Source organism: Rana temporaria, chromosome 4 (genome assembly GCF_905171775.1).
Source record: "Rana temporaria chromosome 4, aRanTem1.1, whole genome shotgun sequence".
NCBI classification, from domain to species: Eukaryota; Metazoa; Chordata; class Amphibia; order Anura; family Ranidae; genus Rana; species Rana temporaria.
In genome coordinates, this window is record NC_053492.1 from 358,518,208 (window position 1) to 358,533,471 (window position 15,264).

The window sequence follows — 15,264 nt, forward strand, 5'->3', positions numbered from 1 at the left end:
TCTCATTGATGGAAAAGCCAAGACTCAGCCCATCCCTATGTGAACTATCCCATTTCAGGTGGACTGCCCATTTAAGTGACCTGTGCACATGAGCTTGATTTTTATTTTTTATTTTCAGCTCCTCTATTCTCTATGCACACATAGCAGGAATTACGTCATCAATCCTCTAGAATGCAAAAAAAAACATCCTCTTACCTTCAGCAATGTGAGCCCCTGTATCCTCCCTGGGCTGGGGGGCTGGGGACCCTAGTGCTAACTCCCCTTCCTCCTTCATGTTACAGTCTTGGTGAAATGTGGGATGGGCCTAGCAGGAGGATTCCATGTTTTTCAGCTGCAATGATGAAGGGTGCTCCTGTACAATGGCAGGGCCCCCAGGCTTTTGTCAGAGCCCTAAACCGGTGTGCGCAGTACAGCCTGAGCTGAGGTGAAGGTTCGCAACCACTCAGCCCTAACACAACACTACGGAAGCCGAAATACCAGGCTTCTGTTAGGACTGCCTGTCCAGCATCCATTTTTAATCCCGTCACCTGGCCCTAGCAGTGCATGCAGAATGCAGGGCCAGTCATGGAAGGTCTCTCCTGATCAGCCCATTGCATTCCGTGCATTGCTTTTGGGCCTATATTAAGGTAGGAGCTTGGAACTGCAGCTGCAATAGCTCCTATGTAAATCCAGCCCTGCTTACAAAGCACCACCACCTGAGGCTTTACCATATGGATCACTATCAATAAAACAACCTAAACATATGAGACATGTTCACAATTTCCAAGCATAGGTTTGCCTGAATCAGATGCATATACAGAATGACATACTTTCAATGCAAAGTTATGCAAATGTAGCCATCTGTATCACAACAAAATTTTCAAAACAGCGGTAACAGTATTGTCAGATGCTTCTTAAGCAATTGGCAAAACACAGATTGACACAATGCCAGTGGCAGTACACTGTGTATATTTGGAAGAAGAAGGCAGATGGCGTACTTGTAGCCAAATCATTCAACAGGATAGCTACATGTTAACAGAGCAATATATCATGCACAAACAAGAAAAGGGTCACTGGGTAGGCAGTGTTGCATATTTTTGTATTGTAGCTTTATTACCTAGGTATGAACACAGCCACAACCTTTTTTAGATGTTGCAGTGATTTAGTTATCCTTACTTTCTACATATTTTTTTGTTGTTGTTGTTGTTTTTCTGTTTTGTATGGCCACAGGTATATGGAGTGTGAATTTTTCACCCAAAATGGATATTCCAGTTTTAGCATATGCTGCAGAATTTAACTACTGAGAAGTTTCTTATCATTATCATCTCTGCAACTTAGTTTCCTGTGCCACACCTGATGTGGCCACAACAAGACCCTTCCTTTTTGGATTTTACTTTTTATATTCTATATTAAAGCTCGACTAAACTTGAACTTGAAACTGGCTAAATACACTCCTGGTGCTTCAGACAAAAGGTGTGCACGGTCTTACAATTCATTTTCTTTGAAAATCATCCACATCAGAGTCTTAACCACTTACCCCCCGGACCATATTGCTGCCCAAAGACCAGAGTACTTTTTGCGATTCGGGACTCTGTCGCTTTAACAGACAATTGCGCGGTCGTGCGACGTGGCTCCCAAACAAAATTGGCGTCCTTTTTTTCCCACAAATAGAGCTTTCTTTTGGTGGTATTTGATCACCTCTGCGGTTTTTAGTTTTTGCGCTATAAACAAAAATAGAGCGACGATTTTAAAAAAAATGAATATTTTTTACATTTTGCTGTAATAAATATCCCCCAAAAATATATAAAAAAAAATTTTTTTTCCTCAGTTTAGGCCGATACGTTTTCTTCTACATATTTTTCATTAAAAAAAAATCGCAATAAGCGTTTATTGATTGGTTTGCGCAAAAGTTATAGCGTTTACAAAATAGGGGGTAGTTTTATGTCATTTTTATTATATTTTTTTTACTAGTAATGGCGGCGATCAGCGTTTTTTTTTTCGGTACTGCGACATTATGGCGGACACTTCAGACACTTTTGACACATTTTTGGGACCATTGGCATTTTTATAGCGATCAGTGCTATAAAAATGCATTGGATTACTATAAAAATGCCACTGGCAGTGAAGGGGTTAACACTAGGGGGCGGGGAAGGGGTTAAGTATGCCTGGGTGTGTTCTTACTGTGGGGGGGGGGGGGTGGCCTCACTAGGGGAAACACTGATCCACGGTTCATACATTGTATGAACAGAAGATCAGCATTTCCCCCGCTGACAGGACCGAGAGCTGTGTGTTTACACACACAGCTCCCGGTCCCCGCTCTGTAACGAGCGATCGCGTGTGCCCGGCGGCGATCGCGCCCGCCAGGCACACGCACGGGAGTCGGGGGCGAGCGGGAGCTAGTGGCGGCTGGGAGAGAGGACGTCATATTACGTGCTCTCGCCCAGCAGAGCCACCTTGTGGACGTATTTCGACGGTGCGCCGTCGGCAAGTGGTTAAAGCCCATCTCTTGCCAGCATGCTACAGAGAAGGAGCGTTGCTGTTTGTATGAAAGTAATTCCGCGTACACACGATCGGTTCGTCTGATAAAAACGGTCTGATGGACCGTTTTTATCAGACGAACTGATCGTGTGTGGGCCCCATCGTTTTTTTATCCATCGGTGAAAAAACAAGGAACTTGTTTTAAAATTATCTGATGGTTAAAAAACCGATAGAAAAGAACGATCATCTGTGGGCATGTCCATCGTTTAAAAATCCACGCATGCTCAGAATCAAGTCGACGCATGGTCGGAAGCATTGAACTTCATTTTTCTCAGCACGTCGTTGTGTTTTACGTCACCGCGTTCTGACACGATAGTTTTTTTAACTAATGGTGTGTAGGCAAGACTGATGAAAGTCAGCTTCATCGGATATCTGATGAAAAAATCCATCAGACCACTTTCATCGGATAAATTGATCGTCTGTACAGGGCATTGGGGTCTCTCTGCAGATTTGGACTCACCCCCTGCTGAATTAGACCTATAGCTCTCCAATCAGCAGGGAATGAGAGCTCTGCTGATTGCATTGCTATAGGTATGACTCAGTAAGGGATGTGTTGGACCTCTGGAAAAATATCATCTGCATGGGGGTCCCCCCTAATCCATACCAGACCCTTCAGGTCTGGTATGGATTTTGAGGTAAACCTCCCCCCCTTTTTTTTAAAGAATCGTGGGGTCCCCCCCAAAATCCATACCAGACCCTTATCTGAGAACTCAGCCTGGCAGGGCTGCCCCCTGCCCCAAAGCATGCCCCCATGTTGATGGCATGTGGCCTGGTATGGCTCAGGAGGGGAGGGCAGCGCTTGCTCGTTTCCCCCACCCCCCTTTCTTGCCCTGGCAGGCTGCATGCTTGGATAAGGGTCTGGTATGTCAGTGAGTCAGTCTACTTGTTTCTTGGCATGCTCCTTAACAACCAACTGTTCACTTTGCCCTGATGAGGCAAAGCTTTTCCCAATCAGGGCTTAGAATGCACTGTACAGTGCGCAGTGCATTGTTGGGCACTTAGTGGACAAACATCCCACCAAGCGCCCTGCAAATTCAGGTGTTCTCCGAACCGGTGAACAGACGATGTTTGGGCCGAACTTTTGCTTGGCTCGAAACGTTCGCCTCAATTCTAGTCATTATTGCCTAAAGCCTCCTGACACTAGCAAAATCATTTTCTTGGTTTGCAATACAGGAAGGATTATAACCTCTGTCCTGTTTTTTATTGCTCTCGTGTTCCCACTGGGGACATTTCCTGTTCTTTTTTTTTTAAATTTGTTGTTCATGTTTATCATAAAAACTGATAATGGTAATTGTGGAATAAGCATGATATTTGCATAAAGATTGTTTTATATCTTTATAACATTTTTATAATGATAATAGTGATGAACTGAATGTCCCGGGATGTCGAATCCAACCCCTATTGAAGTCAATGGGAGTCAAATCTTTAAAACCGATTTTGGGCCATTTGCAGGACTAATAGGCAAGGCATGAAAAAACATGGATAGCTCGGGGACGCCAATGTACCAATGCAATAAAACATTTTTTTAAATACTGTTCAACAGGAAACAGCATTTATAATATTGGTTAAAGCAGAACAATAAAACTGCAAAGTTTCTTTAAAAAAAAACATGCTGGTGGGGGAGGAGTTGGGGGGAGGTGCCCTAGACCTGCCTGTGCAAGGCCGAATCTGTACAAGTTAGATATTTAAGTGGAATAACCTATTCGCCACAAAGTGAAAATGAAACCCTGCAAACAAATAAAACAAACACGTTTGGGGAAAAGCACACTGCGACCAATTGTAGGTCCTATTGACCTGTGACCACATATAGGTCACAAGAGAAAGGTGGGCGCATGGTGTGACTGGTAGTGATGTTCATGTTTGCGAACATTTTATGATTATTGGAGTACATATTTTTGTCATATTTGTATCACAGAGGTTTCCACCACTATTCATCATCACTATTTGGTATTACTAAAATGTTGCATATGGATGAAAATATTTTTGCTTGGTATAAAAGAGTACTTCTGTGAGCTTGATATATGCCGTATATATGAGCACAGATCAGATATTTTTAATTGAAGGGTTTTCAACAGTCATTTGGGGAAATTTCACTGCAGTTATTTGCATTTAGATGTTTAGAAGAGTGGCAAAATAAAAGTTTTTTTGACTGAGGACAGATTTGCCATTATTTATAAGTGAAATATATTTAATATTTAAGGTTAATCAGGTAGTGCTGCACTTTTTTGTTAAGAATCTATGCAAGTGTAAAAGGTACTGCAGCAAAAATTACTTTTAGGCCTCGTACAGACGAGCGGACAGTCCGATAAAAACGGTCCGCCGGACCGTTTTCATTGGACATGTCCACTCGGAGATTTCGGTCTGATGGTTGTACACACCATCAAACCGAAATCCGCGCGGACAGACAGCGCGGTGACGTGGCCGCGCCATCGCCGCGACGATGATGCGGCGACCCTGGAAGGTCAATCACTTTGATGCATGCGAGGGCTTTCGGCCGAGCGGACATGTCCGGTAAGTCGTACAGACTACCGAACATGTCTGACGGACAGGCTAAGAAACATTTGTCCGCTGCAAACCTGTCCGATCCGCCGGAAAATTGTCCGGTCGGACGTACAGACGACCGAACATGTCTGCTGAAACTGGTCTGCGGACCAGTTCGGTCGTGTGTACGAGGCCTTAGAATTAACAAATGTCATTTAGCTATCGTGGCTTTTTTTGTTTTGTTTTTAAATGGCATGGAAACCTCTGGGCTACACCAACAATACATACCAGACCCTTATGCCGCGTATACACGATCGGAATTTCTGACAAGAAAAGTTCGATGTGAGCTTTTGGTTGGAAACTCCGACCTTGTGTAGGCCCCACCTGACTTTTTCTGTCGGAATTTCCGACAGCAAAAATTTGAGAGCTGGTTCTCAAATTTTTCAACGGGAAAAGTTCTTCTCGGAAATTCTGATCATCTGTATGCAATTCCGACGTGCAAAAAACACGCATTCTCGGAATCATTTCGATGCATGCTCGGAATCGTTAAACTTAATTTTTCTCGGCTTGTTGTAGTGTTGTACGTCACTGTGTTCTTGACGGTCGGAATTTCGTGTGACCGTGTGTATAAGGCCCCGTACACACGACCGAACATGTCTGCTAAAACTGGTCCGACGGACCAGTTTCAGCAGACATGTTCGGTCGTGTGTAGGGCCGACCGGACAATTGTCCGGCGGATCGGACAGTTTCCAGCGGACAAATGTTTCTTAGCATGCTAAGAAACATGTCCGCTGGAACCATGTCCGTCGGACATGTTCGGTCGTCTGTACAGACTCACCGGACATGTCTGATCGGCCGACATCCCTCGCATGCGTCTAAGTGATTCGACGCATGCGTGGAAGCTTTGAACTTCCAGGGCCGCCCACGTCGCCGCGTCATCGTCGCGGCGACGGCGCGGCCACGTCCCTGCGTATTGTTTACGCGCGGATTTCTGTCTGATGGTGTGTACAACCATCAGACAGAAATCTCCGGGCGGACATGTCCGCTGAAAACGGTCCGGCGGACAGTCCGTCCGTGTGTACGAGGCCTGAAACACAAGTTTGAGGCCCCATACACACCATAGAATCTATCCGCAGATAAATCCCATCAAATGGGTTTCTGCGGATAGATTCTATGGTGTGTACACTCCGTCGGATATCTATCCGCAGATAAATCTCCCCTGGGATGGATTTCCAGCAGATGGATATTTGCTGACATGCTCAACAAATCCATCTGCTGGAATCCATTCCAACGGATGGATCCGCTCGTCTGTACAGACTTACCGGATCCATCCGTCCAAAGGGATTCCCCGCACGCGTCGTAATGATTTGACGCATGCGTGGAATTCCTTATATGACAGCGTCGCGCCCGTCGCCGCGTCATAATAGCGGCGACGGCGCGACACGTCATCGGCAGAGGATTTCAGCGGGGATTTCAATGCGATGGTGTGTACACGCCATCGCATAGAAATCTTCTGAAATCCTCGAGAGGATTTATCCGCGGATACGGTCCGCTGGACCGTATCTGCGGATAAATCCTCTCGTGTGTATGGGGCCTGAGACAAAAAAAGCCACAGTTTTCTTGTCGGAATTTTCGATCGTGTGTACGCGGCATTAAGGTTCCTAACAGGGAAATTTCAGTTATCACAATATTATTTTTAAATGTCACTTTTACTGTAGGAAAAGGAAAGTGGGATTCCAGTATAGATTTAAAGGGAAATCCACTCCAAGAGAAAAAAAAACAAAAGAACACGAAGCCATTTCACCACAAAACTGACCTGGCAGATGGACTTATCGGAATGTGGATGCCCCTTTTGAAATAAGGGGGCCTCCATATATTGGCCCTTCCCGTAACAAAGTAACAGGTACCCCTGGTTACTAACCGGAAAAAAAACAATGAAAAAGTAAATAAACACATCATAGAAAAATTTATTTAGTGAAGAAAAAAAACACAACCTCTGTCTTTGTCCTTTTTAGTTAAAGTGAAATTAAAGTCTTGTTTTTTTTTTGTTTAAAAAAAACAAACATGTTTTACTTACCTGCTCTGTGCAGTGGTTTTGCACAGAGCAACCTGGATCCCCCTCTTCTCTGGTCCTTGGGGAACCCCAACCGAGCTGCTGCTCTGTATGTCTATTCAGACACTGAGCCTCAGCTTGGCCCCGTCCCCTCTCTCCTCATTGGCTCACTAACTTATTGACAGCAGCGAGAGCAAATGGCGCCCGCTGCTGTGTCTCAGACAATCAGGAGAGAGAGTCCCTAGATGTCGTGTCTTTTGTGCAACATGGCTGGATTGAAATGGGGCTCAGGTAAGTGTTAGGGGGGCTGCTTCACAAAGAAGGTTTCTCTATCTTAATGCATAGAATGCATTAAGATAAAGAAAATTTCTGCCTTTACAACCACTTTAATTTAAAAAAAAAGTCCCTCGTTTAGATCCATCTTCAATCATGTGCTGCAGTGGTGCAGATCCATGCCACGATAAACAATGACCGCTTAAATAAAAAACACACTGACTACTGTCTACAATGCATATTAGCTATATTTAGTAAATGTTATTGCATATATAGGACCATATAACCATATTTGGGTCATGATATCAGCCACTATCCATTTCCCTTTGTTTACATTCCAGATGGCAGCTTGGGCAGCGATCAATAGCGTGTGGTAGTCAGCGATTAGAGTACATCTATTTTTTGTTTCCTCTTATAAGTACTGTGGCCCGGATTCACGTAGCACTTATCTCGAGATTAGCAGCGTAAGTGTAATGATGCACCGTCGTATCTGTGCACTGTGCCCATAGAACTAGATACGCCTGAAAATAGGCTTCTTACGACCGACGTAACTTGCCTACGCCGGCGTATCTTGGGCGCATATTTACGCTGGAGGCATATGGGAATCGAATTTCCCATATGCCTCCATGAGTGAGATACGCCAATTCACGAACGTCCTTGCGCTCGGCACATTTATATACGCTGTTTTATGTAAGTCGTACGTCCGGCGTTAAGTTAAGCCTCATAAAGCAGGGGTAAGTCATGTTAAGGTATGGACCAGGGAACAGCCGTCGTATTTTACGTCGTTTATGTAGTAGCACGTAAATAGGGCTGGGCGTAGGTTACGTCACGTCGTAGGCAGTGATTCGACGTATCTTATGGAGTATTTACGAAGTGATTCTGACGCATGCGTACTGGGATGCGTCCACGGGACCGCACATTCACCGTTCGTTCAGCCCATCATTTGCATGGGGTCACGCTTCATTTAAATAGATCACGCCCACCTTCCACCTACTTTGAATTAGGCGGGCTTACGCTGAGGAATTTACGTTACGCAGGCGCAACGTTGGGAGCGAGTGCTTTGTGAATACTGTGCTCGCCGCTCTGCTATACGTCGGCGTAGCGTATATTCGATACGCTACGCCGGCATAACTATGCGCCGATCTACCTGAATCCGGCCCTAAATGTTTAAACTACTGCTATAATGGATTACCTTGTTGACCAGGAGAAATATGTGTAATGAAGAACAAGCTGCCTGTTTCTGACGGAGCTTTGAACTCTCAGAATGGCCCAACATTTGGCCTACATGCTGGTAGAATTATTTTGAAATGACAGTTGCTTTAAAAACCTTTTGCAATCAGACAGGTCATTTTTATATTTTCTCACAAAAAATATTTTTCATTAAATTTATTGTATTAATAATTCAATATATCCCTTTTCACCATTTGAAGTGCGGAGAAGGTAATATATAATTTATATTGCACAGCTCAAACCCAAAAATTTGAGAGATTAACATTTTCATAAATTACTTTTTTATACTAAACTAACTCAAGTAAAATATAAGTTAATCATGCTTAGGTTTGCATCAATATATTCACAAGTATAATTCATCTATGTTTTGTTCCTTTTTTAACTTTTTTATATATATATATCATTCTCCATCTGTTGCTTTTGGTCTATAACAAACAATCCTTTCTTTTACTTGGGAATCTGTCTTTTTTCATTTTTATTTTGATAGTTTGTTGATTATGTGGGCTCCAAAGCATAAAAACCATTATAGACATATCGACCCAGCCTGCTATAACTCTTCCCTAAATAAGAAATACATTCACCTTCCTTTAGCTGAGGAAAAGCTAATATGCAGGTCTTGCTGCAAGTCATTTTTAAAAATAAAGAATAGAAACTGCATATAACCTGTTACTATGTAAGCCTACTTGTACTTTTTAACCCTGTCCCAAGTTCTCTTTTCACCAGATGACCACAGAGAACTGTTACGTTCTGTACCTTTCTTTTTCCTTCAACTAAAATGCCTTTGACCCAATTATATCTTTTGTTCCCAACTCAACAGAAATAGAACTTACTGAAATAAACCTTAGGGATTTTGTTATTATCACAGCCTAACAAAAAGCATGCGTTGCCTTTTTTTATATGACCCTCCTTAGAGGGTTTAACTACAAAATGCAATTATCTTTTTTACACATTCCTAAATTACTTTGGCCTTAGCCGCTGTGTCACTGGGACAAGCAGCTACAAGTCTCCAAACACCAGTTGGTTCTCATTTGTATCAAATACTGTGGCACTAAATGGCTCAGAACACTTGTGTGAGTTACTTACATTTAACATATTAACTTTGGGTACTTTAATTTGTTCAGTTAGTATGAATGTAATGTTCATTTTTGTATTTGTATTTTGGGATTTGTATTTTTTGTACAAGGTTTTAGGATGAAAAGTGTATGAAGATTTTATATATATAAACTTTTAACACATATATATTTATTTTTTTAACAGCCGCTTCTGTAATGCCAGTGCCCCAGATGGTTGTGTATGCCAGCTACTTACCACTCCATTTGAGTGAACAGAAGATTTCCATACTTGGGCAGATGGTGAGGACTTTTAAAATCATTCAGCCGTTATAAGACAAGAATTTTATAAATTATTTATTTGTTTACCAGAGCTCAATTTTGTATCCAAAAGCGTAAATACTTCATATAATTATACTGTATATAACTTTGAATACAGCACTGCATAGTCATACGTATGATATCAAATGAGATACATTTAATTGTAAAAGCTACAGCTATGATTTCAACTAAATTCATTGTCATTAAAGGTCCAAAGTGTAATTTATCAGCAGATAGTTGTAATGGTCATACACAATACAATACTTGTGCCAAGATTTACCCTGTCAGCACCACCCTGCTCAACAAATTTTGATCGAATATTGCAGGAGCTGGGTTAAAAAAGTCTATGCCGGAGAGTGAATGTAGCTAGTCTGTTTAGGTATTATGGCAGTTGCTGGAGCACTTAAAGGGGAGTTCCAGCCATTTGTATGTTTATTAAAAGTCAGCAGCAACAAAAAGTGTAGCTGCTGGCTTTTAATAAACAGGCACTTACCTGCTCCAGCGCTCCAGCGACGCGCCGGCCGGGGCTCCGCTCCTCTCCCCCCTCCCCGGCCGGCGTCTTCATTTTCAGTGTGGGCACCCGGCCATGACAGCTTTCGGCTTCACGGCCGGGCACCCACTGCGCATGCGCGAGCGGCGCGGCCCGGCGCCGCGCCGTGTAATTGGCCAGGAGATCGCCTAGGACCTGTGACGTGTCCTAGGCGATCGCCTACAGCAGCCGCTTCCTGAAGGCGATTAAGCTTAGTCGCCTACAGGAAGGAGGAAGTGGGACAGGAAGTCCCACTCGTGCTGAAGCCCCCACTCCCCCCCCAAAAAAATTACATGCCAAATGTGGCATGTAAGGGGGAGAGGAGTGGGTTAAGAGGAAGTTCCAAATTTGGGTGGAACTCCTCTTTAATCTGAAAATACAAAAGCCGACAGGGGAGATTCTTTCATCCACACTGTTAAGCGCGGATGGGAGAATCTACTGAAATCTTAACTTGTATGACTAGCCTTAGATTCACAGGTAAGTAACCTCATTTCTTTTCTAATTTCTGGTAACCTAATTTTCCTAATTTCTGGGAATCTATGGAGATAAAACAATCCAACTTCTTAAACAGAACATGTACATCTAGTGCAAGCTGATTCTAGGTTAAAATGAAAAATAAATTTACAGGGCAAAGTCCATTTTGTACGGTAATGTACTGTATGTGTCCAAGACCTTAACTACTTGAGTACCAGTACCAGCCTGTACTATCAGTCCTTATCAGGTAATTTTCAGTTTTAGACCCCTTTCACACTTGGGTGGAAGGTGCGCCGATGGTATAGTGGCACTATTTTTAGCGGCGCTATACCGTCGGAATTGTGGCGGTATTCGGTCGCTAGCGGTGCGGTTTTCACCCCCGCTAGCGGACGAAAAACTATTTAATACTGTTTTACGGTTAATACCGCCGGCAATGCGCCTTTGCTTTCAATGGGAAGGAGCGGTGGAGGAGTGGTAAACACACCGCTCCTTCACCGCTCCAAAGATGCTGCTAGTAGGACTTTTGGAGTGGTCCTGCTAGCGCACCGCTCCAGTGTAAAAGCCCCCTGGCTTTCACATTGAGACTGCAGGGCAGGAGTTTTTCAGGCGGTATTTAGGCGCTATTTTTAGCGCTAAAACACCTAAAAAAACTCCTCATGCCGCGTACACACGATCATTTTTCGGCATGAAAAAAACTTTGTTTTTCAAAAACGTCATTTAAAATAAATGTGTGTGGGCTACACATCATTTTTCAGGTTCTAAAAAACAAACAAAAAAAAAAATTCTAACATGCTGCATTTTTTTACGTCGTTTTAAACTATGTAATTTTTCGAGTTGTAAAAAATGATCGTGTGTGGGCTAAAACGACGTAAAAACCTGTGCATGCTCAGAAGCAAGTTATGAGACGGGAGCGCTCGTTCTGGTAAAACTACCGTTCATAATGGAGTAAGCACATCCATCACGCTGTAACAGACAGAAAAGCGTGAATCGTCTTTTACTAACACGGAATCAGCTAAAGCAGCCCAAAGGCGAATGAAACTTCCCCTTTATAGTGCCGTTGTACGTGTTGTACGTCACCACGCTTTGCTAGATCATTTAAAAAAAAACGATGGTGTGTAGGCAATGTCATTTTAATGATGAAGTTGGGAAAACGTCGTTTTTTGGACATGCTGAAAAATGATCGTGTGTACGCGGCATTTCTGTCAAAGGGGCCTTAGTACTGTGATACTTTGACTGACAGGTATTTGGTCATGTAACCCCAAATGTATTCTATATCAATATCTCCTTTTTGAGACAGATAGAGTTTCCTTATGGTGGTAATTTAGGGCCTGATCCACAAAAAGCCGGCGTAACTTAATTTTTCCCGTTTAAGTTACACCGCCGCAAAATCTCTACCTAAGTGCCCGATCCACAAAGCACTTACCTAGAAATTTTGAGCGGTGTAACTTAAATCCGTCCGGCGCAAGGCGTTCCTTATCTAATGGGGCGAGTCCAATTTAAATTAGGCGCGCTCCCGCGCTGGACGTACTGCGCATGCTCCCAACGTTATTTTCCCGACGTGCATTGCGCGAAATTACGTTACGCCGAGTTTTGTGAATCGCGCCGGGTCAAAAAAGTTGCTTTCGGAAAAAAAAGAGATGCGGCGAAAAAAAAAAAAAAAAAATTGACAGCGTCACGGGAAAGAAGGGTATACTTTCACATGGTGTATTAACTTTACACTTTGTAAAAGCAGCCCTAATTTTGCGATGGCAAACTAATACTTACGGAGAAAAAACAAAGCGTAAAAGCTTTGTGGATCTCCGTAAGTGCTAATTTGCATACCCGACGCTGGATTTCGACGAGAAATGCCCCCAGCGGCGACTGCGGTACTGCATCCTAAGATCCGACAGTGTAAGTCCCTTACACATGTCGGATCTTCTGCCTATCTTTTGGAAACTGATTCTGTGGATCAGTTCCATAGATAGAAACAGGGATACAACGGCGTATCAGTAGATACGCCGGCGTATCCCTTTTGTGGATTTTTTTTATGTTTACTATATAGAAGAAAAAAAAGACCAACATTTTTGAAAAAAAAAATCCCCTCCTGTTAAAATAAAAAAGCTGGGGCAGTAGGAACACCCCCAAATGACTCAATTTTTGGACTGTAGAGATCCCAAGGTGATCTTGTCTTTTGCCACATTTTTTTGGAAATGAAAAACACATATCGATATTAAGGGGGTTAAAATATGGAGCTTGGTAACCGTGCTCTAGATACAGTGCATGTCTCATACACAGAGGGAGGAGGTGAAGAGGCTAATGTACAGGTTACATACAGTGGGAAGATGGAGATGAAGGGAATAATGTGCAGTTGTGCAGAATAACCAAAGATGACTCAGTTCACAGGCATTAACAAGGAAAACGACCCAACTGTGCTTTATCCAGTGCCATTTGTAGTACATAAATGAAGGCATTGATTTTTTTTTCTTCAGGCTGACTCATCACAGAACTTGAGACACTATGGATTATCTCACAGTTATAATCATCCAGTACTTGTGTCTAGGACTAGGTCATGTCCACTGGTGGCTCCACCAATAACACCTCCTGTTTTACGATGGAACCTCATACAGCAAAAAAAAGAAATTAATATAACAGATGAAGCCAAAGGTAATATTATGAAGTTGCACGATAGATTCACATTTAAAAAAAAAAAATGGGAGCCTCTTTTATCAAGTTGAATTTGTGAGAATAGCCAATTCAGATGGGTTTAGCCAAGAGCTAAACCCATAACTGACGGAATAAGCTCGCAGGTCATAGTTTTTTTGTTTTTATTTTGTTTATTTATTTTTTTCGTTTTTCAAGTGTTCCCCTATGAAAATAACTACTTTATTAAAATTGCTACTTGTAGATTCATAAACATGTGACCTCAGGTCTGTTAGTTAATGGGTCAGTCTTCCCCCGGGATGGGGAAAGAGGATGTTAATACTTTCCACTATATTCAAGACATTTATTATACCAGTGGAAGTAATAGCTACGTTCAAATAAAAACTTGCCATTGCTGCAACAGTTCTCAAGGTTGTATAACCACTGGTGGAAAGAAGCAAGCTATTTCAAAATGTGAAAGCATAAAAATTTTTTGTTTGTGCAGTGATATAATGTGGAAAATGTTTGTAAATTACATGTATAATGTTTTTGGTTCCCTATACTGTATGGGCCAGATTCACAGTCCGGCGGTGCAACGTAACTTAACCCGTTTTCGTTACACCGCCGCAATTTTTCCAAGTTAGTGCCCGATCCACAAAGCACTTACCTGGAAATTTGCGGCGGTGTATCGTAAACAGGTCCGGCGCAAGGCGGGCCCAATCGAATGGGGCGAGTCCCATTTAAATTAGGCGCGCTCCCGCGCCGGACGTACTGCGCATGCTCCCGTCGCAAATTTCCCGACGTGCTTTGCACGAAATTACGACGCGCCGACGTTTTGTGAATCGCGACGGGTAAAAAAGACTTGCGCCGGGAAAAAGAACATTTTAAAAAAAAAATCGAAAGCGACGCGGGAAAGACGGGCATACTTTAACATGGTGGAGTAACTTTACACTTTGTTAAAGCAGCCCTATCTTTGCGACGGAAATCTAACACTAGCGACGCTGTAACGACGGGAAAAATCTTTGTGGATCGCCGTAACTCCTAATTTGCATACCCGACGCTGGTTTACGACGCAAACTCCCCCCAGCGGCGGCCGCGGTACTGCATCCTAAGATCCGACAGTGTAAAACAATTACACCTGTCGGATCTTAGGGATATCTATGCGTAACTGATTCTATGAATCAGTCGCATAGATAGAAATAGAGATACGACGGCGTATCAGGAGATACGCCGTCGTATCTCTTTTGTGAATCTGGCCCTATGTATTTAGTTTGCTTTAGACAATGTTACCAACAAATCTTTCATTATGGTTTTGGTCGTAATAGAAAATATATTTGAAAGCCAAGTACCCTTGTGCCTAACTGTTGCTATTGTTTACCATCTTTTTCACAATGAAAGTTAGTTAGAGATTTTCAAAAATTGGTTTTTTATTTAGATTAAGTTATTTTCTGGCAGAATGAACATTACATTTACTTTTCCTGGGAAATGTTAACATTTAATATATTTCTCTATAGTGACTCAAAGGACATGTCATTGATCATAACAAGACACGACAAAGAGCCCAATTTTATCTGCACAGCCTCCATTTGTCATGTTCCATTTGTTGTATCTGGAAAATTGATATGTTCCTTCTAGAGAGTTAGACAATTTTAGACCCAGCATACAAAACAGCCTTCGCAAACGGCAATCAATTTTGTATTCCATAACAGATCCCAACT

The 15,264-nt window shown here is 42.7% G+C and overlaps 1 protein-coding gene across 1 annotated transcript in view; it reads left to right on the forward strand.

Moving 5' to 3' along the window:
* The window catches only part of ADGB (androglobin), a 422,664-nt gene that overhangs the window by 186,477 nt on the left and 220,923 nt on the right, over positions 1–15,264 (forward strand). The window contains exons 10-11 of the mRNA XM_040350874.1: positions 9,812–9,906; positions 13,396–13,570. Of these exons, the coding sequence (XP_040206808.1) occupies positions 9,812–9,906; positions 13,396–13,570 (270 nt within the window). The remainder of the gene's footprint in view (positions 1–9,811; positions 9,907–13,395; positions 13,571–15,264) is intronic.